Source organism: Salvelinus namaycush, chromosome 36 (assembly GCF_016432855.1).
Source record: "Salvelinus namaycush isolate Seneca chromosome 36, SaNama_1.0, whole genome shotgun sequence".
NCBI classification, from domain to species: domain Eukaryota; kingdom Metazoa; phylum Chordata; class Actinopteri; order Salmoniformes; family Salmonidae; genus Salvelinus; species Salvelinus namaycush.
The window spans coordinates 13,692,459-13,718,815 of NC_052342.1; the positions used below are offsets into that span (position 1 = coordinate 13,692,459).

The 26,357-nt window shown below is 41.2% G+C and overlaps 1 protein-coding gene across 2 annotated transcripts in view; it reads left to right on the top strand.

Annotated features, from left to right (window-relative positions):
• Nucleotides 1-15: 15 nt before the first annotated feature.
• Nucleotides 16-26,357, top strand: part of LOC120030429 (segment polarity protein dishevelled homolog DVL-2-like) — a 33,203-nt gene continuing 6,861 nt past the window's right edge. Inside the window, exons 1-4 of one of the 2 annotated variants that reach the window (XM_038975830.1) lie at nucleotides 16-89; nucleotides 441-496; nucleotides 24,110-24,179; nucleotides 25,687-25,850. In XM_038975830.1, coding sequence (XP_038831758.1) covers nucleotides 45-89; nucleotides 441-496; nucleotides 24,110-24,179; nucleotides 25,687-25,850 — 335 coding nt within the window. In that variant the 5' untranslated portion in view covers nucleotides 16-44. Of the gene's footprint in view, nucleotides 497-24,109; nucleotides 24,180-25,686; nucleotides 25,851-26,357 lie in introns of both variants that reach the window. The other variant, XM_038975829.1, reaches the window with a different exon arrangement.

A 26,357-nucleotide genomic window follows, 5' to 3' on the forward strand; every position in this document is an offset into this window, starting at 1 on the left:
GCAACAGTCGAGAGAAACGGTTTTAGAGTCCCCCTTCCCTCCGTATGTTTTTGGTGGGGGAAAAGTTGTGGGTGGCCGATAGTGTGAAGGTAGGGTGTGCTTGGTTTTTAACCCTTTGGCCGTAGGAGAATGATATATTGTATCTTTGGGAGATAGAAACTAAGGGGATATGCACGTGGTATAAGTATACTTTTTAACTTTTTTGTTAGTTCTGGCCAGTGCAAATTTACTGGCTAGCGTTGTAAGAGCATTTCACCTCACCCCCTTTTCCCGTTAGCCTGTTAGCTTTCTCTTCCATAGTTTTTGTGGGACAGCTGAAAAAAGGGTTTAGAGAAATGGCGGAAACCAAAATAATATACCACATCGACGAGGAGGAGACGCCGTATTTGGTGAAGATTCCGATTCCTGCCGAAAATATCACTTTGTTGGATTTTAAACAGGTCTTGAACAAGCCAAACTACAAATTCTTCTTCAAGTCTATGGACCAGGACTTTGGGTGAGTGAGAGCTAACGTTAGTGATTCATGATTGTGCGAGAGTCGGGTTGTGGGTTTCAGGCAAATTATGATAAAGGGGAAAATCAACCAACCCAGAATGAGTTCTATAAGCGCAATAGGAGCGCTTATAGATGAATGTCTCCAAGTGTGCCTTAATGTTACGAACGTTTGTGAGTGACTTTCGCCTATCGAAAGGGATGGGATGTGGGGGGTGACTGACTGCGCGCAGAATGCGAACCATTCAATTAGGCCTCTCTCGCCATACATCACACCCTTCCCTTTCTCATAGCTAAGAGCGCCTTCACTCTTAGAGATTGATAGAAATGTACATAATTGATACCTGGAGGAAAATGGAGGGTCATGCTTTTTCAGTCAAGGGGAGGCTTTAGTATTTAAAAAAAAATTCTAGTCCAGGGGAGGGTCATGTAATTTGTAATGGCAATATTTCTCAGTGTTTGCGTTGCTTATTAGGCTATACATCGATGTGTGCTATAGGCTACAAAGTGCATACTCAGAAACCCAGAGCAGAGTTACATTTCTAAGATAGCTGCTGGGATGGTGTAAATAAAACTAGGCTACATTACACACTGCAATTCCACCCCTGAGCCCCTGCCAGCTCTGCTCTTGGGCCCCTATTCCAACCCAAGTTAAGCGACTGTAAATGGAACGTAATTCCATTTTAATGTGCTTTTTTCTCTATGTATTGAGACTTTGAACTTAAGTATGAGAATAACATGCTATTCACCTACTTTGTTTGAGGTGTCGCTCGACTAAAGGTGTGTTTACAGATGACATATTCTGACCTTGACTTAATTTCCTTATAATTCCACCAATTTTACGCTTGAGGAAACCATAAGATCAGCAAACCTGTCAGTTCCAAGTGGGAAAAGCGTCTGCTTTTTTCCAATTAAAAAATAGCAGCATTCTCCATGCGCTGTAATTTATAAATTGGTAAGAGCTATTGATAAGAGCAAGTTAAATTAGTATTGTAAATGCACATAGCAATTGTTTTACATGGTTTTTCCTTATGATCCCAGGAGATGAATGTGAAACCAGCCATATGGAAGCAAACTGAAAATTATATCGACATGTATTGCGGCCCCTTTTTCCACAGTGAAATAGGATATTAATTAGGGCCGATTTCAAGTTTCCATAACAATCGGAAATCGGTATTTTTGGGCGCTGATTTGTTTTTATTTTTAATTTTTAAAATTTGTATTATTGTTTTTTAAATATATATATTTTTAAAATTATTTTTACACCTTTATTTAATCATTATTTAACTAGGCAAGTCAGTTAAGAACACATTCTTATTTTCAATGACGGCCTAGGAACAAGGCAGAACGACAGATTTTTAACCTTGTCAGCTCGGGGGATTCAATCTTGCAACCTTACAGTTAACTAGTCCAATGCTCTAACACTTGATTACATTGCACTCAATGAGGAGCCTGCCTGTTACGCGAATGCAGTAAGCTAAGGTAAGTTGCTAGCTAGCATTAAACTTATCTTATAAAAAACAATCAATCAATGACTGTCATTGCTCCAATGTGTACTTAACCATAAACATCAATGCCTTTCTTAAAATCAATACACAAGTATATATTTTTTAACCTGCATATTTAGCTAAAAGAAATCCAGGTTAGCAGGCAATATTAACCAGGTGAAATTGTGTCATTTCTCTTGCGTTCATTGCACGCAGAGTCAGGGTATATGCAACAGTTTGGGCCGCCTGGCTCTTTGCGAACTAATTAGCCAGAATTTTACGTAATTATGACATAACATTGTAGGTTGTGCAATGTAACAGGAATATTTAGACTCATGGATGCCACCCGTTAGATAAAATACGGAATGGAATAAACGTTTTGTTTTCGAGGTGATAGTTTCCGGATTAGTCAAAGGTATATGGTTTAGAGAGAAATAGTCGACGCGTTATAATTCCTGTAATAACTTGCGGCTGAACTTGAAAGGTGTTCCTTCGTTATTTTACCGTTCATGTCTTCCATAGAGAATGTCTTGATCAACTTCAAATAAGGTCTGTGTTTCGCGGAGGAGCAGACTGACAGGGGACCATGCAGACAAGCTCTGCTTTCTGCAGTACAACCTAAAACTTCGTAACTGGGAATATTGAAGACCCATGAAAGCTGGTGGTTCGTTTTAACATATGTTCTCATGTTATTTGAGACTAAATTGATTTTATTTATGTATTATATTAAGTTAAAATAAAAGCGTTCATTGTTCATTCAGTATTATTGCAATAGTCATTATTACAAAAGTGTGTGTGTGTGTGTATGATATATATATAAATATATTTTTTTTAATCGGCCGATTAATCGGTATTGGCTTTTTTTGTCCTCCAATAATCGGTATTGGCGTTGAAAAATCATAATCGGTCGACCTCTAATAGGAACGGTGGGTTAACTGCCTTGTTCAGGGGCAGAACGACAGATTTTTACCTTGTCAGCTCGGGGATTCGATCTTGCAACCTTCCGGTTACTAGTCCAACGCTCTAACCCACCTGCCTTACATTGCACTCCACGAGGAGCCTGCATGGCAGGCTGACTACCTGTTACGCGAGTGCAGCAAGAAGCCAAGGTAAGTTGCTAGCTAGCATTAAATTTATCTTGTAAAAAACAATCAACCTTAACATAATCACTAGTTAACTACACATGGTTGATGATATTGTCCTGCGTTGCATATAATCGATGCGGTGTCTGTTAATTTCTCATCGAATCACAGCCTACTTCTCCAAACGGGTGATGATTTAACTAGCGCGTTCGCGAAAAAAGCACTGTCGTTGCACCAATGTGTACCTAAACATCAATGCCTTTCTTTAAAATCAATACACAAGTATATTTTTTTAAACCTGCATATTTAGTTAATATTGCCAGCTAACATGACTTTCTTTTAACTAGTGAAATTGTGTCACTTCTCTTGCTTTCCATGCAAGCAGTCAGGGTATATGCAGCAGTTTGGGCCACCTGGCTTGTTGCGAACTGTGTGAAGACCATTTATTCCTGACAAAGACAGTAATTAATTTGCCAGAATTTTACACAATTATGACATAACATTTTCAGGTTGTACAATGTAACAGCAATATTTAGACTTAGGGTTGCCACCTGTTCGATAAAATACAGAACAGTTCCATATTTCACTGAAAGAATAAACGTTTTGTTTTCGAAATGATAGTTTCCGGATTTGACCATATTAATGACCTAAGGCTCGTATTTCTGTGTGTTATTATGTTATAATTAAGTCTATGATTTGATATTTGATAGAGCAGTCTGACTGAGCGATGGTAGGCAGCAGCAGGCTCGTAAGCGTTCATTCAAACTTTACTGCGTTTGCCAGCAGCTCTTAGCAATGCTTGAAGCACAGCGCTGTTTATGACTTCAAGCCTATCAACTCCTGAGATTAGGCTGGCAATACTAAAGTGCCTATTAGAACATCCAATAGTCAAACGTTTATGAAATACAGATGGTAAAGAGAGAGTCGATGCGTCATAATTCCTATAATAACTACAACCTAAAACTTCTTAACTGGGAATATTGAAGAACTGGGAATATTGAACCACCAGCTTTCATATGTTCTGAGCAAGGAACTTAAACGTTAGCTTTTTACATGGCACATATTGCACTTTTACGTTCTTCTCCAACACTGTTTTTGCATTATTTAAACCAAATTGAACATGTTTCATTATTTATTTGAGACTAAATTGATTTTATTTATGTGTTATATTCAGTTAAAATAAAAGTGTTCATTCAGTATTGTTGTAATTGTCATTATTTTATATATATATATTATATATAAATCGTCCGAGTAATCGGTATCGGCTTTTTTGGTCCTCCAATAATCGGTATCGGCGTTGAAAAATCATAATCTGTCGACCTCTACTCTGGAGGGACCTGAAAATAGCTGTGCAACGACGCTCCCGATCCAACCTGACAGAGCTTGAGAGGATTTGCAGAGAAGAATCTGAGAAACTCCCCAAATACAGGTGTGCCAAGCTTGTAGAGTTATACCCAAGAAGACTTCGTTTTTTAAAATATTTTTTTTAATACATTTGTCAACATTTCTAAAATGCTGTTTTTGCTTTGTCATTATGTGGTATTGTGTGTAGATTGAGGGGGGAAAAAACTATTTAATCGATTTTAGAATAAGGCTGTAACATAACAAAATGTGTGACAAGTCAAGGGGTCTGAATTCTTTCAGAATGCAATGTATGCATAGTCACTTTACCCTACATGTACAAATGACCTCGACTAACCAGTACCCCCGCACATTTACTCGGTACCGGTACCCCCTGTATATAGCTTCATTATTGTTATTTTATTGTTACTTTAAAATATATATATTTTAGTTCATTTACGCAATATTTTCTTAACTGCATTGTTGATTAAGGGCTTGTAGGTAAGCATTTCACGATAAGGTTGTATTCGGCGCATGTGACAAATAAGATTAGATTCTTAGGGCTGAAGCTGCCGAGTTGTCGTATGCGCTTTAGAATGTTTTGATTATATGCCCAGGCTTTTCTCCATTTTTTATTTTCCAATTTGTATCATTTTAAACATTTGCCACTATCGGGAGCCATCGTCAGTAAACCCACATACATGTATTTTTGCATCATTGCATTTGGTTTACCTTTCTTTCCCCTGTCACATCTTTGTAAGTTGTGCCTGAGGATCGCTAGCATTAGTGGATCATGCATCTGTGAGAATGCTGCTCATCGACTACAGCTCGGCCTTCAATACCATAGTGCCCAATAAGCTCATTACAAAGCTCGTAGCCCTGGGTCTGAACTCCTCCCTATACAACTGGGTCCTGGACTTCCTGATAGTCCACCCCAAGTGGTGAAGGTAGGCAACATGACCTCCTAGACACTGATTCTCAGCACGGGGGCTGATGCTAGGGTGCGTCCTCATTCCCCTCCTGTATTCCCTGCGTGGCCATATACAGTTCCAACTCCATCAAATTCGCTGACGACATGACCGTAGTAGGCCTAAATAACTATGCAACAGCCTACAGGGAGGAGGTAGGCACTCTGACGGTGTGCTGCCAGGTAAACAACCTCTCCCTCAACGTTAGCAAAACAAAGGAGCTGATTGTGGACTTTAGGAGGAACCAAGCCGGACACGCCCCCATCCTCATCAATGGGAGACGGCCAATAACTTCAAATTCCTTGACGTACACGTCTCTGAGAAGCTGAAATGGTCAAACCATACAGACACCGTAGTGAAGAAGGTGCAACAGCGACTCTTCAACCTCTGGAAATTCGGCCTGTCCCTGAGCACCATCGAGAGCATACTGTCGGGCTGCATCACAGCATGGTACGGCATCTCCATTGCCGCGGACTGCAAGGCTCTTCAGAGGGTGATACGTGCGGTCGAATGCACCATTGAGTGCATACTGCCTGCACTACACTTTTCGTAAAAATACCATCGGCTACACATATTACTCAAAATGTAAACTTGCCTAGCCTACATCTCGACCGCTACCTCTGGAGGTAGTGCACTACACTTGCCCGACAGTTGCCATCCTTGAATCAGGGCAGTGTTGAGCCAACACTCCTACAGTATAAATGGTAATAGCGGAACAAAGTTTTTGAAACAGCTGAAATATTTCCTAATATTTGAGACATGTTTTATTGAGTTTTTACTTGAAATTGCACTACCAGCCTGTTGCATCCTGAAACTGCCGGCTGCACTGAGCCACCTACAACTTTGGAAGGTCATCTCCAAGCAGGCTGTTGTGCCTTTGGCCAGACGGAAGACACTCCTCATTAAGTCTGCCATAAAGGCCTGATTGGTGGAGTGCTGCAGAGATGGTTGTCCTTGAAGGTTCTCCCATCTCCACAGAGGAACTCTGGAGCTCTCTGAGTGACCATCAGGTTCTTGGTCACCTCCCTGACCAAGGCCCTTCTACCCTGATTGCTCAGTTTGGTCGAGCAGCCAGCTCCAGCAAGAGTCTTGGTGGTTCCAAACTTAAGCATGATGGAGGCCACTTTATTCTTGGGGACCTTCAATGCTGCAGATTTTCTTTGGTACCCTTCTCCAGATCTGTGCCTCGACACAATCATGTCTCTGAGCTCTACGGACAAGTCCTTTGACCTCATGGCTTGGTTTTTGCTCTGGCATGCACTGTCAACTGTGCAACCTTATATAGACAGGTGTGCCTTTTCCAAATCATGTCCAGTCAATTGAATGTACCGCAGGTGGACTCCAATCAAGTTGTAGAAACTTCTCAGGGAGGATCAATGGAAACAGGATGTGCCTGAGCTCAAATTTGAGTGTCACAGCAAAGGGTCTGAATACTTACACTACCGTTCAAAAATTTGGGTCACTTAGAAATGTCCTTGTTTTTGAAAGAAAATCAAATTTTTTGTCCATTTTAAAATAACATAAAATTTATCAGAAATACAGCCTAGACATTGTTAATGTTGTAAATGACTATTGTAGCTGGAAACGGCTGAATTTTTATGGAATATCTACATAGGCGTACAGAGGCCCATTATCAACAACCATCACTCCTGTGTTCCAATGGCACGTTGTGTTAGCTAATCCAAGTTTATCATTTTAAAAGGCTAATTGATCATTAGAAATCCCTTTTGCAATTATGTTAGCACAGCTGAAAACTGTTGTTCTAATTTAAAGAAGCAATACAACTGGCCTTTAGACTAGTTGAGTATCTGGAGCATCAGCATTTGTGGGTTCGTTTACATGCTCAAAATGGCCAGAAACAATTAACTCTCTTCTGAAGCTCGTCAGTCTATTCTTGTTCTGAGAAATGAAGGCTCTTCCATGATAAGATATTTAGATACATTTAGAAAATTGTCTAAACATGTTTTTACTTTGTCATGCATGGGTTATTGTGTGGAGATTGAGGGTATTAAAAAAAAAAAAAATACATTTAGGAATAAAGTTATAATGTAACAAAATGGAAAAAGTGAAGGGGTCTGAATACTTCCCGAAGGCGCTGTAAATACATAGCTGAGCCTTTAAAAACATGTGTTTCCCCTGGCCCAGATGGGATCGCTGCAGAAAGGCTTCTCTAGGCTACCTGCAGCTGTTATCAGTAGGCTACAGTTGATCAGACTCAGGAGGACTAATTGTGCACTTTGAAAAAGCATGATGTATTTCATTTTTGGGTGCTTCCCATATAAAACAGCTCATCGTGGTAATTCAATTTTACCACATGTAAGGATTATGCATGAAATTTATTACGGTCTTTGTAAGGAGAAGTGGTCTTCACACAGTTCGCAATGAGCCAGGTGGCCCAAACTGTTGCATATACCCTGACTCTGCGTGCAATGAACGCAAGAGAAGTGACACAATTTCCCTAGTTAATATTGCCTGCTAACATGAATTCCTTTTAACTAAATATGCAGGTTTAAAAAAATATATACTTCTGTGTATTGTTTTTAAGAAAGGCATTGATGTTTATGGTTAGGTTCATTGGTGCAACGATTGTGCTTTTTTTTCGCGAATGCACTATTGTTAAATCATCACCCGTTTGGCAAAGTAAGCTGTGATTCGATGAGAAATTAAGAAGCACCGCATTGATTATATGCAACGCAGGACAAGCTAGTTAAACTAGTAATATCATCAACCATGTGTAGTTAACTAGTGATTATGTTAAGATTGATTTGTTTTTTATAAGTCTTATGCTATGTAGCAACTTACCTTGGCCCCTTGCTGCACTCGTGTAACAGGTGGTCAGCCTGGCACGCAGTCTCCTCGTGGTTTGTAATGTAATCGGCGCACAAAAAATGCAGATTACCGATTGTTATGAAATCGGCCCTAATTAATCGGTCAACCTCTACTTTAGACATACTTTTTTCATCCCCTTACTTTCTCCCATTTAAATCCTCCAGACTGAAAGAGCTGTCACTCAATTAATCTTTCTTTGGTAGCTGTTTGTCAGTTGTGCCCTACCCTAGGTTGAATGGAATGCATGTTTGTGGTGGAGTTTGCCTGATGAGACCTAGGGCTTCTGTTAAACACATTAATTGCAGTAAAACCGCTTGCGTTTTGTAAGCTACTCTGAAATGTAAACTTACTCAAACGAAGAACACCACAAAATTCCAACTTATATTATAAAAACAGTCGCTAAAACAATCAAGTGCTCCTGCGTCTACTGAGTTGTCTGACCATACTTCTACCGCAAAATTTTGAAACGAACCTCAAAGTCAGTTACAAGTAGGTTACATTTAAACTCTGCTCAGAAGTCAGCTACCCAATCAAAACCGAGCTACTTTTCTCAGGGTCTGTTCCTTCAGCCTGTGGCATCAGCAAAGTAACTAAAGCATCAGGGTGTTTTCTGCCTGTTCCTTGTGTGTTTTCATTTCCGGGAGTGCGAGCCAGCTGTCAGACAGGCTGTGTCAGTCAGGGCAGAGCCAGCAGCATGGAGTGGAGCAGACCAGGAGACCCTAGGGTTGGAGAGATGCCATTTGCTGGGGGTCTGGCTGCGGCAGAGTCAACATGAAGAGAGGCGCGAGAGATGGACAGGAGGGGTGGGGGAAGTGGATGGTTGTTTTGGGTGTGATGTGTGAGGGATTAATAGATGGGAGAAAAAAGTTTGTTTGGGATGTGCGGCCAAGGAGTAATGGTTATGAGGGAATATTCGAGATGTTTGTGTTTTGAGGCTTTTTTTGTGCGTTGGTGAAATAGCTTGAGGGGAGGTAATTTGTTTGTTTGTAATGGTGAGGTATGTGGACAATTACTCTGTGTAGAATGTTGCATCTGTCTGTCCCTTTCTGGATGCAATTTGAGTCCGTCCTCACTAGGGTTGCAAAGGGTTGGAAACTTTCCAGTGAATTTCCGGAAATTTTCCATGGGAAGTTAAGCCCGGGAATTTGGGGAATTTTGTTTAAATTCATCAAAGTTAGCTTATAACAGTGAACCTTTTTTGTGCGAAACACATAAGGCAATTCTAGGTCTTGTGGCATATTTTGGTTAAACTATCCCCAATTCAATGGAATTACAACCCTGCACAGTGCATTCTTCCATCACATGTACAGTACAGCTGATTCTCAAGATCTTGCACACTAATGAGATGCTATTGAGCCCACACTACTACACTGTCTGAGCTAAGGACTACATGCTATCTGGTAAGTTTTGATTACAATACTGGGTGGGGTGAATATATTTTATGACATACATGATTTCTTAACTAGTAAATAGTTGGCTACAGCAAAGTGTTTTATATCATTTCTAACAATTTCTGGTAGTTAGTTTTTGCTTCCATGTGGGTTTTAGTTTGCTTGAGCCTGCTAACTGAGTGTTAATTCACCTGTTTCCATACATGTTTCATTTTAAAACATTTATCTTACAAAGGAGTTGTTTAATCTAACTGTTTAACTATTTATCTGTACATGGAATTGTATTTGGGGTTTTTTAACTCATTTTTTCCAAATCTTTACAGGAGAATGCCACGGGCACTATCTGATGTGTGGATACATTTCACTGCAGCTAATGTAGAAGGAAAGGCTGTGTACATTTGCAAATACTGTGCCAAATTAAATGTGAAGAATGTAACAAAGATGCAGAATCATCTGGCCAAGTGCATAAAGTTCCCTCAGTGCTCACAACAAGCAACCTCTGACGAAAGTCCCTACTTCTATTTGAGGTGAAAATGATGAATCAGACACCTTATCAATAGCAGCAGCTCATGGTCCTCCTGGGATCAGAAGTTGAAGGAACGTAGTCAGAGAAATGCTGATGAATGTCTTGCTCGAGCTGTGTATGCACCTGGTTCACCTCTGATGCTCACAGGCAATGTGTATTGGAAGAGATTTCTGAATGTTCTTCGCCCAGCATACACCCCTCCAACCAGACATGCTTTATCTTCTCATTTGCTGGGAGTTCAAGTGAAGGTCAAGCAAATCATAGAGAAAGCAGACTGTATTGCAATCATCTCTGATGGGTGGTTGAATGTTACATGGGCAAGTAATAATTAACTACATCTCCACCCCTCAACCAGTATTCTACAAGAGCACAGACACAAGGGACAACAGACACACCGGTCTCTACATTGCAGATGAGCTGAAGGCAGTCATCAATGACCTTGGACCACAGAAGGTATTTGCACTGGAGACAGACAATGTTACGAACATGAAGGCTGCTTGGTCTAAAGTGGAGGAGTCCTACCCTCACATCACACCCATTAGCTGTGCTGCTCATGCATTGAATCTGCTCCTCAAGGACATCATGGCATCAAACAATGGATACACTCTACAAGAGAGCCAATGAAATGGTTAGGTATGTGAAGGATCATCAAGTTATAGCAGCAATCTACCTCACCAAGAAAAGTGAGAAGAATAAGAGCACCACATTGAAGCTGCCCAGAAACATCCGTTGGGGTGGTGTCATGTTTGACAGTCTCCTGGAGGGGAAGGAGTCTCTCCAAGAAATGGCCATATCACAGTCTGCCGATATGGACAGCCCCATCAAGAGGGTCCTCCTGGATGATGTATTTTGGGAGAGAGTGGTAAGCAGCCTGAAACTCCTGAAACCTATAGCAGTAGCCATTGCACAGATTTGAGACCATGCCATCCTGTCTGATGTTCAGACTCTGCTTGCAGATGTAAGAGAAGAAATCCCTACTGCCCTGCCCACTTCACGGTTGCATCAAGCAGAGGTAACTGCAGTACTGAAATACATCAACAGCGTGAAGACTTCTGCCTGAAGCCCATACACGCCGCAGCGTACATGTTGGACCCCAAGTATGCTGACAAGAGCATCCTGTCTGGTTCAGAGATCAACAAAGCCTATGGTGTCATCACTACTGCGTCTCGCCACCTTGGCCTGGATGAGGGCAAGGTTCTTGGCAGTCTGGCAAAGTACCCTTCTAAGCAAGGGCTTTGGGATGGAGATGCAATATGGCAGTTCGGCCAACATATCTCATCAGCCACCTGGTGGATGGGACTTTGTGGATCTGAGGCTCTTTCCCCTGTTGCCTCATCATCCCCGAAATCCCACCAACATCAGCTGCCTCAGAGCGCAACTTGTCCTTGTTTGGGAACACACACATCAAAACACGCAACAGGCTGACCAATGCAAGGGTTGAAAAATGCTTTTTGATCCTGACAACGAGCCATCCTCAACAAGGTTGGAAAGTGACAGCAAAGATGAGGCCTCAGTCTGATGTTCAAGAGGTGGACATTGAGGTCCAGGGAGAAGACATGGAAGCCTGAGAGGAAGACAACCAAAGCTTTAGTTTCTAGACTATCATTTTACAGATGTATGTTGAATAAGTTTTTGGGAGATGCGATGGATCATTGGGCATCATTGTCCTGTTGTCCGGATCTCTGGCCTGTTGTCCGAACCTCTGGCAGTCTCTATGGGGGTGCCGCAGGGTTCAATTCTCAGGCCGACTCTTTTCTCTGTATACATCAATGATGTTGCTCTTGCTGCTGGGGATTCTCTGAGCCACCTCTACACAGACGATACCATTCTGTATACTTCTGGCCCTTCTTTGGACACTGTGTTAACTTCTCTTGGGTAGGGGGCAGCATTCGGAATTTTGGATGAAAAGCATGCCCAAATTAAACTGCCAGCTACTCATCCCCAGAAGATAAGATATGCATATTATTAGTAGATTTGGATAGAAAACACTGGAGTTTCTAAAACTGTTTGAATCATGTCTGTGAGTATAACAGAACTTATTTATCAGGTGAAACCCGAGGACAAACCATTCAGATTTTTTTGTTGTTGAGATCACTCTCTTTTCAATGAGTTTTCATTGGGAAACCAGATTTCTAAGGGACCTTCTTGCAGTTTATACCACTTCCACTGGATGTCAACAGTCTTTAGAAATTGGTTGAGGTTATTCCTTTGTGTAATGAAGAAGTACGGCCATCTTGAAGGAGGGTCACTCGAAGTGTCCTGTTAGAAGCGCATGACCAGAAAGCTAGCTACAGTTGGTTTTAATCTTGTATTAAACACAGATCATCCCGTCTTCAATTTGATCGATTTATTTACATAAAAAAATACCTAAAGTTGTATTACAAAAGTAGTTTGAATTTTTTTGGCAAAGTTTACAGGTAACCTTTGAGATGATTTTGTAGTCATGTTTCACAATTTGGAACCAGTGTTTTTCTGGATCAAACGCGCCAAATAAATGGACATTTTGGATATATATTGACAGAATTAATCGAACAAAAGGACCATTTGTGATGTTTATGGGACATATTGGAGTGCCAACAACAGAAGCTTGTCAAAAGTAAGGCATGAATTATATTTTTATTTCTGCGTTTTGTGTCGCGCCTGCAGGGTTGAAATATGCTTCTCTCTCTTTGTTTACAATGGTGCTATCCTCAGATAATAGCATCGTTTGCTTTCGCCGAAAAGCCTATTTGAATTCTGACATGTCGGCTGGATTCACAACCAGTGTAGCTTTAATTTGGTATCTTTCATGTGATTTAATGAAAGTTTGATTTTTATAGTAATTAATTTGAATTTGGCTCGCTGCATTTCCTGTCTTTTTGCCAAGTGAGACAGTAGCGTCCCGCCTAAACCCAGATTTTTGGATATAAAAATTAACTTTACCGAACAAAACATACATATATTGTGTAACATGAAGTCCTATGAGTGTCATCTGATGAAGATCATCAAAGGTTAGTGATTCATTTTATCTCTATTTCTGCTTTTTGTTACTCCTCTCTTTGGCTGGAAAAATGGCTGTCTTTTTCTGTGACTAACATAATCGTTTGGTGTGCTTTCGTCGTAAAACCTTTTTGAAATCGGACACTTTGGCTGGATTTACAACAAGTGTATCTTTAAAATGGTGTAAAATACTTATGTTTGAAGAATTTAAATTATGTGATTTCTGTTTTGAATTTGGCGCCCTGCAGTTTCACTGGCTGTTGACGAGGTGGGACTCAACCTCACTAGGGTATGTGGGACGGTAAACTAACCTCCAGACGAGCTTCAATGCCATGCAACTCTCCTTCCATGGCCTCAAACTGCTCTTAAATGCAAGTAAAACTAATGCTGCCAAACATACCCTCGTAAAACGGACTATCCTACCAATCCTTGACTTCGGCGATGTCATTTACAAAATAGCATCCAACACTACTCAGCAAATTGGATGCAGTCTATTACAGTGCCATCTGTTTTGTCACCAAAGCCCCATATACTACCCACCACTGCGACCTGTATGCTCTCGTTGGCTGGCCCTCGCTTCATATTTGTCGCGAAACCCACTGGCTCTAGGTCATCTAAGTATTTTCTAGGTAAAGCCCCACCTTCTCAGCTCACTGGTCACCATAGTAGCACCCACCCGTAGCACGCGCTCCAGCAGGTTTATTTCACTGGTCAGCCCCAAAGCCAATTCCTCCTTTGGCTGCCTTTCCTTCCAGGTCTCTGCTGCCAATGACTGGAACGAATTGCAAAAATCACTGAAGCTGGAGACCCATATCTCCCTCACTAACTTTAAGCACCAGCTGTCAGAGCAGCTCACAGATCACTGCACCTGTACATAGCCCATCTGCAAATAGCCCACCCAACTACCTCATCCCCATACTGTTATTTAAATGTTTTGCTCCTTTGCACCCCAGTATCTCTACTTGCACATTCATCTTCTGCACATCTATCACTCCAGTCTCAATCACTCCAGTATTTAATTGCTAAATTGTAATTATTTCACCACTGGCCTAGTTATTGCCTTACCTCATTTGCACACACTGTATATAGATTTATTTCTATCTGTTATTGACTATGTTTGTTTATTCCATGTGTAACTGTGTTTGTGTCGCACTGCTTTGCTTTATCTTGGCCAGATCGCAGTTGTAAATGAGAACTTGTTCTGAGCTAGCCTACCTGGTTAAATAAAGGTGAAATAATTTTTAAAATAAAAAATCATTCAATATTCCCTTTTGTTCAGTGAAATCATCCCATGTGAAGAGTCAACTCATTTAATTAAAGTTAAATTCGTAACTAAATTGTTTTTTATTTCTATTGGAAGGATTTCATAATTTGCAATTGTCTACTTACAGTGAGGGAAAAAAGTATTTGATCCCCTGCTGAATTTGTACGTTTGCCCACTGACAAAGAAATGATCAGTCTATAAATTTAATGGTAGGTTTATTTGAACAGTGAGAGACAGAATAACAACAAATAAATCCAGAAAAAGGCATGTCAAAAATGTTATAAATTGATTTGCATTTTAATGAGGGAAATAAGTATTTGACCCCCTCTCAATCAGAAAGATTTCTGGCTCCCTGGTGTCTTTTATACAGGTAACGAGCTGAGATTAGGAGCACACTCTTAAAGGGAGTGTTCCTAATCTCAGTTTGTTACCTGTATAAAAGACACCTGTCCACAGAAGCAATCAATCAGATTCCAAACTCTCCACCATGGCCAAGACCAAAGAGCTCTCCAAGGATGTCAGGGACAAGATTGTAGACCTACACAAGGCTGGAATGGGCTACAAGACCATCGCCAAGCAGCTTGGTGAGAAGGTGACAACAGTTGTCACCTTCTCACCAAGCTGCTTGGCGATGGTCTTGTAGCCCATTCCAGCCTTGACTATTCGCAAATGGAAGAAACACAAAAGAACTGTCAATCTCCCTCGGCCTGGGACTCCATGCAAGATCTCACCTCGTGGAGTTGCAATGATCATGAGAACGGTGAGGAATCAGCCCAGAACTACACGGGAGGATCTTGTCAATGATCTCAAGGCAGCTGGGACCATAGTCACCAAGAAAACAATTGGTAACACACTACGCCATGAAGGACTGAAATCCTGCAGCGCCCGCAAGGTCCCCCTGCTCAAGAAAGCACATATACATGCCCGTCTGAAGTTTGCCAATGAACATCTGAATGATTCAGAGGACAACTGGGTGAAAGTGTTGTGGTCAGATGAGACCAAAATGGACCTCTTTGGCCTCAACTCGCCGTGTTTGAAGGAGGAGGAATGCTGCATATGACCCCAAGAACACCATCCCCACCATCAAACATGGAGGTGGAAACATTATGCTTTGGGGGTGTTTTTCTGCTAAGGGGACAGGACAACTTCACCGCATCAAAGATTTGGGCCATGTACCGTCAAATCTTGGGTGAGAACCTCCTTCCCTTAGCCAGGGCATTGAAAATGGGTCGTGGATGGGTATTCCAGCATGACAATGACCCAAAACACACGGCCAAGGCAACAAAGGAGTGGCTCAAGAAGAAGCACATTAAGGTCCTGGAGTGGCCTAGCCAGTCTCCAGACCTTAATCCCATAGAAAATCTGTGGAGGGAGCTGACGGTTCAAATTGCCAAACGTCAGCCTTGAAACCTTAATGACTTGGAGAAGATCTGCAAAGAGGAGTGGGAGAAAATCCCTCCTGAGATGTGTGCAAACCTGGTGGCCAACTACAAGAAATGTCTGACCTCTGTGATTGCCAACAAGTACTAAGTCATGTTTTGCAGAGGGGTCAAATACTTATTTCCCTCAGGTGTTCCTGAAAGGGTTATCTGGATAGTCAGTGCTGTGATTTCACAAAGTTCCAAATTATTTATCTGGAAACCTATTCTAAACATTTTGATAGCAGTGTTTTGAATGAATCCCTTTACTGTGTAGCAAACAGATTGCTTCTGTTTATCTTTCAAATGCTGTATTGGACTTGTTAATGTGTGAAAGTTAAATATTTAAAAAAAAAAATAGATTTTGAATTTCACCCTGCAGCTTCTTATGGCTGCAGGGTGAATATTGGAAAAACTGGAAAATATGCGCACATTTTCAAACGGCCTCTTAATCAATTTTTGCTTTTACAATATGCATATATTTACTACTATTGGATAGAAAACAGTCTCTAGTTTCTAAAAACGTTTGAATTATTTCTCTAAGTGGAACATAACTATTTTTACAGCCCATTTCCTATCCGGAATTGAGATTTCCAAAATGCGATGTCTCTCTTTAAGAGCGTGTCTATAAAAGGTCATGTCACTTAGGACCGTAGAAACACGTCATACGCCTTCATCTGGGTGTAATGCGGAAGTGAGAGAAGAAAGCAGTTGAATATCTCTTCCAGGGGCTGAACACAACCTCTTGGAGTGAGACTTGCGCACTTTATTTTTTTTTCTGGGCGCGAAGTAGAATATGGACTCGGCTCATGGAAAACGCTCGTTAAAGGTGAATATGAGCTCTGGCTACGATATTATTTGATACATGTCACAAAATCATCCTAAAGTATGTTTTTTCAATATACTTTAATTATATTATTGAAATTTATTCTGGACTTTAGACGTGATGTGACGCAAGAATTGTTTGAAGAAAGAGAGATTAGCGCCGCACGGCCAGTGTGCTTGCTAATACAAGAGGGAAATAGTTCGTTCTGGAACCCAAACAAAGACTGTACTGGACAATGGACCCCTTTACAACATTCTGATGGAATATCAACAAAGATAAGGACCCAATTTGGGATGCTTTTTCATATATCTGTCGAACTGTGCTATGCTAACGTTTGACTAGAATCAATGCTGCCGTATGCTAGCTAATGTAGTAAGCTAATATAACGATATATTGTGTTTTCGCTGTAAAACACTTCAAAAATCGGAAATATTGGCTCTATTCACACGATCTTTGTCTTTCATTAGCTATCCACCATATATTTTTCTGAAATGTTTTATGAGGTGTAATTAGTAGTTGACGTTGGTGTCTGTATTTTCTCTGGCTACTCCCGTGCGATTTCAGACTGTAGCTATGATGGTAGCAGTAATGTAAAACTGATTTATAGCTAAAATATGCACATTTTTTGAACAAAACATAGATTTATTGTGTAACATGTTATAGGACTGTCATCTGAGGTAGTTTTTTCTAGGTTATTTAGGTTGGTTCTAGGTTAGTTAGGTTGGCTTGTGCATGCTACTTGAATCCTACTTGGGCTGTGAAAAATGTCTCCTCTTTTTTATTTGGTGGTGAGCTAACATAAATATATGTGGTGTTTTCTCTGTAAAACATTTAAAAAATCGGACATGTTGGCTGGATTGGCAAGATGTTTATCTTTCAAATGCTGTATTGGACTTGTTAATGTGTGAAAGTTAAATATTTTTAAAAAATAGATTTTGAATTTCGCGCCCTGCAATAGAGCTGGATGTTGTCATATTGTGGGCGGTGTCGGGCTTGCAGCCCAAACAGGTTATTAAAATGCAAATCAATTTATAACATTTTTGACATGTGTTTTTCTGGATTTTGTTGTTGTTATTCTGTCTCTCACTGTTCAAATAAACCTACCATTAAAACTATAGACTGATCATTTCTTTGTCAGTGGGCAAACGTACAAATTCAGCAGGGGATCAAATACTTTTTTCCCTCACTGTATGTTAAGGTGAAAGGTTTGTTTCTGTCTCCATATGATATTGTAAATATATCCAATGCAAAAAACATCTACATTTTAAATGGTATTAATATTAATTTGCATATATTCCCACAAAGTTTCTACCTCTGAATATTCCCCGACATGTGCAACCCTAGTCCTCACAGAGCGAGAAAGAAGAGGAGCGAGCAACCAAAATTATTCAGAGACGGGAGAAAGAGTGAGAGCAGGGGAAGAAAAAGAAGGTAGGAGGGAAAGCGAGAAAGAGAGGGGTACCAAGAGGAGGTAAGAAAGAAGAAGAGGAGATGTGTGTATGTGAGAGAGACTAAACCAAGTTCGCTCACACAAGGCCAGCCTCCTGCTGGTGACCATGCCTCCCCAGTGCCCACAACAATCTGGCCCTGTGCTACCACTCACCCAGAACAATCTGGCCCTGTGCTACCACTCACCCAGAACAATCTGGCCCTGTGCTACCACTCACCCAGAACAATCTGGCCCTGTGCTACCACTCACCCACAACAATCTGGCCCTGTGCTACCACTCACCCACAACAATCTGGCCCTGTGCTACCACTCACCCACAACAATCTGGCCCTGTGCTACCACTCACCCACAACAATCTGGCCCTGTGCTACCACTCACCCACAACAATCTGGCCCTGTGCTACCACTCACCCACAACAATCTGGCCCTGTGCTACCACTCACCCACAACAATCTGGCCCTGTGCTACCACTCACCCACAACAATCTGGCCCTGTGCTACCACTCACCCACAACAATCTGGCCCTGTGCTACCACTCACCCACAACAATCTGGCCCTGTGCTACCACTCACTCACAACAATCTGGCCCTGTGCTACCACTCACTCACAACAATCTGGCCCTGTGCTACCACTCACTCACAACAATCTGGCCCTGTGCTACCACTCACCCACAACAATCTGGCCACACCCGCTGCTTACAAAACCCCAGAGTGGGCCTAGCAGACCGTACTACACACAAAATGTTGCAAACACCAACATCCATACGCACGCACACAACCTGTCTCAGGGTTTCCGTTAGCTGGTAATAGCCGGCTTTTGGCCATAGAAAATAGAAAAGCCAGTCAAGAAAATTGGTCCAGACTAATTGTCCGGGAAAGGAAGAAAAAAAATCCCATTTGCGAAATAATGCTTTTTAGTTTATACATTGATGGAAATTCATTTGGCTGGTCATGCTAATCGGTCTATAGGTTAATTTGCATAATTTTGTGGAATTAAATTGGCGAATGTGTACAGTATAGTCGTTATGTACAGTAAGGGTCAAAAGTTTGGACACCTACTCATTCAAGGGTTTTGCTTGATTTATTATTTTCTACATTTTAGAATAATAGAAGACATCAAAACTATGAAATAACACATGGAATCATGTAACCAAAAAGTTGTTAATCAAATCAACATTTATTTTATAATTGAGATTCTTCAAAGTAGCCACTTTGCCTTGACAGCTCTGCACATGCTTGGCATTCTCTCAACCATCTTCATGAGGTAGTCAACTGGAATGCATTTCAATTAACAAGTGTGTCTTGTTAATTTGTGGAATTTCTTTCCTTAGTGTGTTTGAACCAATCAGTTGTGTTGTGACAAGGTAGGGGTGGTATACAGAGATGGTCTTTTAGCAAATAGGGCTAAGTCCACATTATGGCAAGAGCAGCTCAAATAAGCAAAGAGAAACGACAGTCCATTGTTTTAAGACACGGTCAGTCAATATGGAACATTTTAAGAACTTTGAAAGTTTCTTGTAGTGCAGTCGCAAAAACCATCAAGCGCTATGATGAAACTGGCTCTCATGAGGACCGCCACAGGAAAGGAAAATTTGGAGTTACCTCTGGTGCAGAGGATAAGTTCATTTGAGTTAGCAGCCAAATAAGTGCTTCACAGAGTTCAAGTAACAGACACATCTCAACATCAACTGTTCAGAGGAGACTGCGTAAATCAGGCCTTCATGGTCGAATTGCTTCAAAGAAACCACTAGTAAAGCAAACCAATAAGAAGAATAGATTTGCTTGGGCCAAGAAACACGAGAAATGGACATTAGACCGGTATAAATCTGTCCTTTGGTCTGATCAGTCCAAATTTGAGATTTTTGGTTCCAACCGCCAAGTCTTTGTGAGACGCTGAGTAGGAGAACGAATGATCTCCACGTTTGGTTCCCACCGTGAAGCATGGAGGAGGTGGTGTGATGGTGACACTCAATTTTATTTTGAATTCAAGGCACGCTTAACCTGTTTGGGATAGGGGGCAGCATTTTCACTTTCGGATGAAATGCCTGCCCAGTTAAAACTTCCTGCGTCTCAGGCCCAGAAGCTAATATATGCATATTATTAGTAGATTTGGAAAGAAAACACTCTGAAGTTTCTAAAACTGTTTGAATGATGTCTGTGAGTAGAACAGAACTCATATGTCAGGTGAAAACCTGAGAAAAATCCAACCAGAAAGTGGGAATCTGAGGTTTGTAGTTTTTCAACTCATTGCCTTTCTAATATACAGTGTCTATGGGGTCATATTGCATTTCCTAAGGCTTCCATTAGATGTCAACAGTCTTTTTAGAACCTTGTTTGAGGCTTCTACTGTGAAGGAGGCGAGAAGGAGAGCTGTTTCAACCAGATGTCTGGCAGAGTGCCATGAGCTGGTCACATGCATGGCTGTGAGAGCGACCTGCGTTCCATTGACAAAGGAATTCTCCGGTTGAAACATTATTGAAGATTTATGTTAAAAACATCCTAAAGATTGATTCTATACATCGTTTGACATGTTTCTACGAACTGTTATATAACTTTTGGGACTTTTCTTCTGAACTTTCGCCTGGACTTGCCCGCGCCTCGTGAGTTTGGATTGTGAACTAAACGCGCTAACAAAAAGGAGGTATTTGGACATAAATTATGGACTTTATCGAACAAAACAAACATTTATTGTGGAACTGAGATTCCTGGGAGTGCATTCTGATGAAGATCATCAAAGGTAAGTGAATATTTATAATGCTATTTCTGACTTCTGTTGACTCCACAACATGGCGGGTACCTGTATGGCTTGTTTTTGTGTCTGAGCTGCGTACTCAGATTATTGCATGGTGTGCTTTTTCTGTAAAGCTTTTTTGAAATCTGACACAGCGGTTGCATTAAGGAGAAGTATATCTTTAATTCTGTGCATAACACCTGTATCTTTTATCAAAGTTTATGAGTATTTCTGTAATTTGATGTGGCTCTCTGAAAATTTGCCGGATGATTTCGAGGCACAACATTACTGACCATAACGCGGCAATGTAAACTGAGATTTTTTTATATAAATATGAATTTTATCGAACAAAACATAAATGTATTGTGTAACATGAAGTCCTATGAGTGCCATCTGATGAAGATCATCAAAGGTTAGTGATTTAATTTTATCTCTTTCTGCTTTTTGTGACTCCTCGCTTTGGCTGGAAAATGGCTGTATGTATTTTGTGACTAGGCTCTGACCTAACAAAATCATATGGTGTGCTTTCGCTGTAAATCCTTTTTGAAATCGGACACGATGGGTAGATTTAACAAGAAGTTAAGATTTAATTTGGTGTATTGCACTTGTGAATGTATGAAAGTTAAATATTTAGAAAAAATATTTTTGAATTCCGTGTTCTGCCTTTTCAGCGGAATGTTGTCGAGGGGTTCTGCTAGCCCTAGCCGTAATTAACCAACATTGCTACCACAACATTCTGCATTGATACGCCCTCCCACCTGGTTTGCGCCTAGTGGGACTATCATTTGTTTTTCAACAGCACAATGACACAAAACACACCACCAGGCTGTGTAAAGGCTATTTGACCAAGGAGAGTGATGGAGTGCTGCATTAGATGCTTCTCCATATATAAATATGTACATATTCTTAATCATTCCTTTACACTTGTGTGTGTGTATAAGGTAGTTGTTGTGAAACTGTTAGATTACTTGTTAGATATCACTGCACGGTCGGAACTAGAAGCACAAGCATTTCGCTACACTCGCATTAACATCTGCTAACCATGTGTATGTGACCAATAAAGTTTGATTTGATTTGGCCTCCAATCACATGACCTCAACCCAATTGAGATGGTTTGGGATGACTTGGACCACAGAGTGAAGGAAAAGCAGCCAATAAGTGTTCAGCCTACGTAGGAACTCTTTCAAGACTGTTGGAAACGCATTCCAGGTGAAGCTGGTCGAGAGAGTGCCAAGAGTGTGCAAAGCTGTTGTCTTGGCAAAGTGTCTACTTTGAAGAATCTTAAGTATAAAATTATATTTTGATTTAACACTTTTGATGTCTTTACTATTATTCTACAGTGTAGTAAATACTACAAATAAAGAAAAACCCTGGAATGAGTAGGCGGTTCCAAACTTTTGACTGGTAGTGTCTCATCACACGCGTACAACAAACATACAGAGCCTTTGAGTGGAAAATCTGTCAAAGGCTGTTGCTGCTGCAGCATCTCAAAAGCAACGGAAGGCAGGCTTCAGCAGCGCATCTACTTTGCAATGAGTTGGAGGCATTATGCATTTTGAAAACATACTTAATATTTTGAAACCTGAATGCTTGAATACATATTATGAGGCATGTGTTAGCTTCCTTCAAAGTAGCCTATTAGATCTCCTCTCTTTCTAAATATCGAATGTCTATTTTCATCTGTCACATCAAACCGCTAGCATGTGTGGTGGCCTTTTGATAACGTTTTACCGCTAATTGCATTATGGAACGAACATTTGCGCGTAGCCTACTGCCTGGTGCCCATTGCTGCGCTTATAATGTGAAGAAGTAATAGTTTATCAACATTTTTAAGCAAAATGTTCTGATCTGTTCAACGAGACTCATTGCTTTTGAAAGTTTTTATTTTTATGTAGCCTAGGCCTACTGGTTGTATGAATTTGGTCGATTGTCCCAGAGTCTGTTTTGGAATAGCTATTTCTTTCTCGACAAGCTGACCTATAGGTGAACTTTTCTACGATGTGGATAGTAGATTTACATAGGCTATAGCAGGGGTCTCCAACCTTTTTGAGCGAGAGCTGCTTTAAAAAAAATGAAACGTCGCGAGCTACAATTTTTATTTATAGCTTTCAAGTACGCACCTTTTCTTCTCTCTGCAACTCTTCCCCGGGTCCTTAGTAAACTGTTTTCTGTCAATATACTGTACCCCCCCCAAATGTTTCATTTTTCCTGTTTTTAGATTTGTTTTGGTTTTCACTCGCAAAATTACAATAGTTCATAGAGAAACAAGGAAATTGGATGTTGTGAGTCCATGTCAATGCTTAAATCCTATCTGAAGACACTTTTTAAAATTAAAACGAACAAATGTGGATTTTGTGTAATTCCCCTTTAATTGCACATCTGGCCCTTTTTAATTGCACATCTAGCAGGTGAGGAATGTGCCCTTCTAGCGATGGTTCTGTACTGACTAATGCACATTTCATGTAAAAGTTTGCAAATAATATACATATGATATACTTCTGCCAGGTAAGCCTGCTTTTCAGTTAACATTTAATTGAGAAGGCTTTGGGGAAAGTATTCTGTCAACCCACAAGATGGCTAGGCTTATCGCATCAACTGGCTACAGACTGAGTGATAGACAAACCTGTGCACCACACAGACAGGCGGGGGAAATATTGCTGGAAATGAATTGGCAGATATTGTTAGATTTAGCTTTTTTTTTGTTGCCAATAGTGGCTAACCAGGGGTGAGATAATGATATGTTGCAATGATTAGCTGGGAGCTTGCGTGTGTCTGATACTGCTGAGATTTGTTTGACAGTTTGCGGTGGAAATTGCATGTAGGCTACTTTCAGAATTGTTTGGCGAGCTACTCATAGATGGGGTGCCCAGTAATTCACGATGGACCTGATCCTAGTCTGGGCAATCAGTTAAGTGTCTCCTCGACACAGTACTCGTGTCCAGCCCAGGTCCTAAGTACTGCTGTAATAACATGGTAGCCGGACAGACGGAGAGAAATTGTACAGCAGATGCTACCTGTCCACCTAAGAGTGAAGAGGTGGATGCAGAGGGAAAGAAGGGTCTGAAGTTATAGAAGTCTTGAGAAACAATGGCTGGTCCATGAGTTTGTTTAGTTGTGTGTGTGTGTTTATCTATCTCCATTGTGGTTTGGGTAATGATGGTGAGTCATTGGAAAACAAGCAATAACACAGCAGTGCCCTCATGTTGCTCTTTGCGTCTGTCTCCTGTGTATGAGTTTACAGTGTGTATTTGTCTCTGTGTTTGTTACTCTTTGCCTAATCACAGCCGCATCAAACTCCTCTCTGTTCTTTTTCTTCTGTCTGTCTTCAGGGTGGTGAAAGAAGAGATCTCGGATGAAAGTGCTAAGCTCCCCTGCTTCAACGGACGTGTGGTGTCATGGGTAAGAACAGAGTTGGGAGAGGTAGACTGTACACCATTATCTTGGACCCGTAAAAGACCAGCAGGAGAAGGGGAGCCAGAGGGGGGGAATTCCTGAATCGCTTGAAACTATTTTTCCAGGACTGAGTTGTAAAAGTCCCGTTCCCAAGTCGAAGCAATATAGCTGAAATGGTCCTAGCAGCTCAAATATATTATACGTAATTGAGCTTTGAACCTGAAGCGGAGCCAGAGATGTAGCCTACAAACTCTGGCAAACTCATTCTGGGATTGAGAGCTTAAACGGGCACCGTGTTGGCGTCAAAAGTTCCAAACCATTACATTATCTTCGAAGAATGCCAATTAGAATGTTATTGTCATGGAACTCTTGGTGCCAACATAGCTTTTCTTTAACGACCTCTGTAGCCTAGGCCTTGCTATAACTAGTAGAACCGTTACAAGAACCCACTATCTGTGATCGTAACACTGAAGAAACAAAGGATTTATTACATCCTCAAATTTCCCCGCTTATGATTACCCTAAAGAAGGTTATTACTTTTGAGTCCTCCAGACAAAACATTGGGACTTGTCCCGGATAAGGGGGGTTGGGAGGAATGCATCTGCTAAGTGCATAAGGAGGAGGAGGACAAGAAGGAAGGGAAAGGGATTGAAAGGGTTGGCCAAATAGAGGAGACCATAAGGATGGATACATGATAGGATGGTGGAGGGATGATCCCAGAGGGACGAGTGCTCTATAGTCAAACAGCCATTAGAGGAGAGGGAGGAAAGTTTTTAAAGAAAGGGGGGCAAATTGTTCTCTGTCACTCGGGGCAGGGATATTAAATCAAAAACCACAAACCGGTTCTCAATGTTAAGTTCAAGACAGAACATTTGAATGCATGTAGTTTGTTCAAGTCCCTCCTTTTCATACAACAGAAATGTATATAAAACCAGAGTCTGTGGTGATAGTTAAGGTAGTTGGTATGTTTGTTAGCATTGTTAACCCCTCCCCCCCAGGCATACGTGTGTGTGTATAGGTGTATGCTAGGTCTGTAGAGTAGGTAATAGAACACCAGTGCTATTGATAGGCCCTAATTGCATGGGTGTTTCCTTTTTACCTTGCAACCATCCATGGAGGAGTGTGACTGTGATGTTTGTGTGTGTGTGTGTCTGTTTTCGTTTTCTCAAGCACTCTGGGTATATAATGGAGGGAGACAGGCTAAGTGTCGGGTTAGTGTCTGTTAGACCCCTGAGATTTTCCTCTGAATGGAGTAAAGATGTGTTTGTCAAAGCAATTGACATCTCTTACTCCCATATTTTTTTTTCTCCCTACCTATCCCTTTCTTTTAACCCCATATTTATTTTCTCTCCCCCTCAACCTATTTCCCCCCTGTCTCGTATTCTCTCCTCTGCTTCTTACTTAATTCCTCTTTCGCCCTCATCCTCCTTTTTTCCCCTCCATCCTCACTATCATCCACTTTCAACTCCTTGTCCCTCTATCCATCTCTCCACTATTCTCCTCTCCTCCTCAGTTGGTATCATCAGACACCCCAGCAGCAGCAGAGCTGGTATCACCAGTCCTTCCTCCGCAACCAGCAGAAGTCCGGCCCCTGCCCTCACCCCCTCCTCCTCCCCTCCCACCCCCACCTGTCGAGAGGACCGGGGGCATCGGTGACTCCAGGCCCCCATCATTCCAGTACTTACACACAGACACCCTCTTCCACAATCACATGAATCACAGTGTCCTAGTCTCACTGTGCTGCATCTCTTACACTGTATCTAGTGTATTCTACTCCAGCCATCATGTTACCTACTGTTAAATACAACTGCCCATTTCAACATGATCATAGCCTGTGCCGCCCATTGACTCTTAAGCACCTGTCTAGAATATCATAATACACAGCAAACCTGGGTTCAAATAGTGTTTAATATCATTAGCTGCACTAGATTCAGTATGCCTGGCACAATGGGACCAATGGAATGGCCCCAAAAGTACAAACCCGCCCATCTAGCACTGTTATTGAAAATGAAAATTTCAAATACTGTTTGAACCCAGTTGTGATATACAGTACCAGTCTACTAGGCTTGATCCATTGTTTCCTAATCATACACATTGTAGGGTGTCCAATCAGAAATGCATCTTTTAACCAATTGGTAAATAATATGTTAATTGTATAGATACTCCTCTAAGGAAACCAGTGGT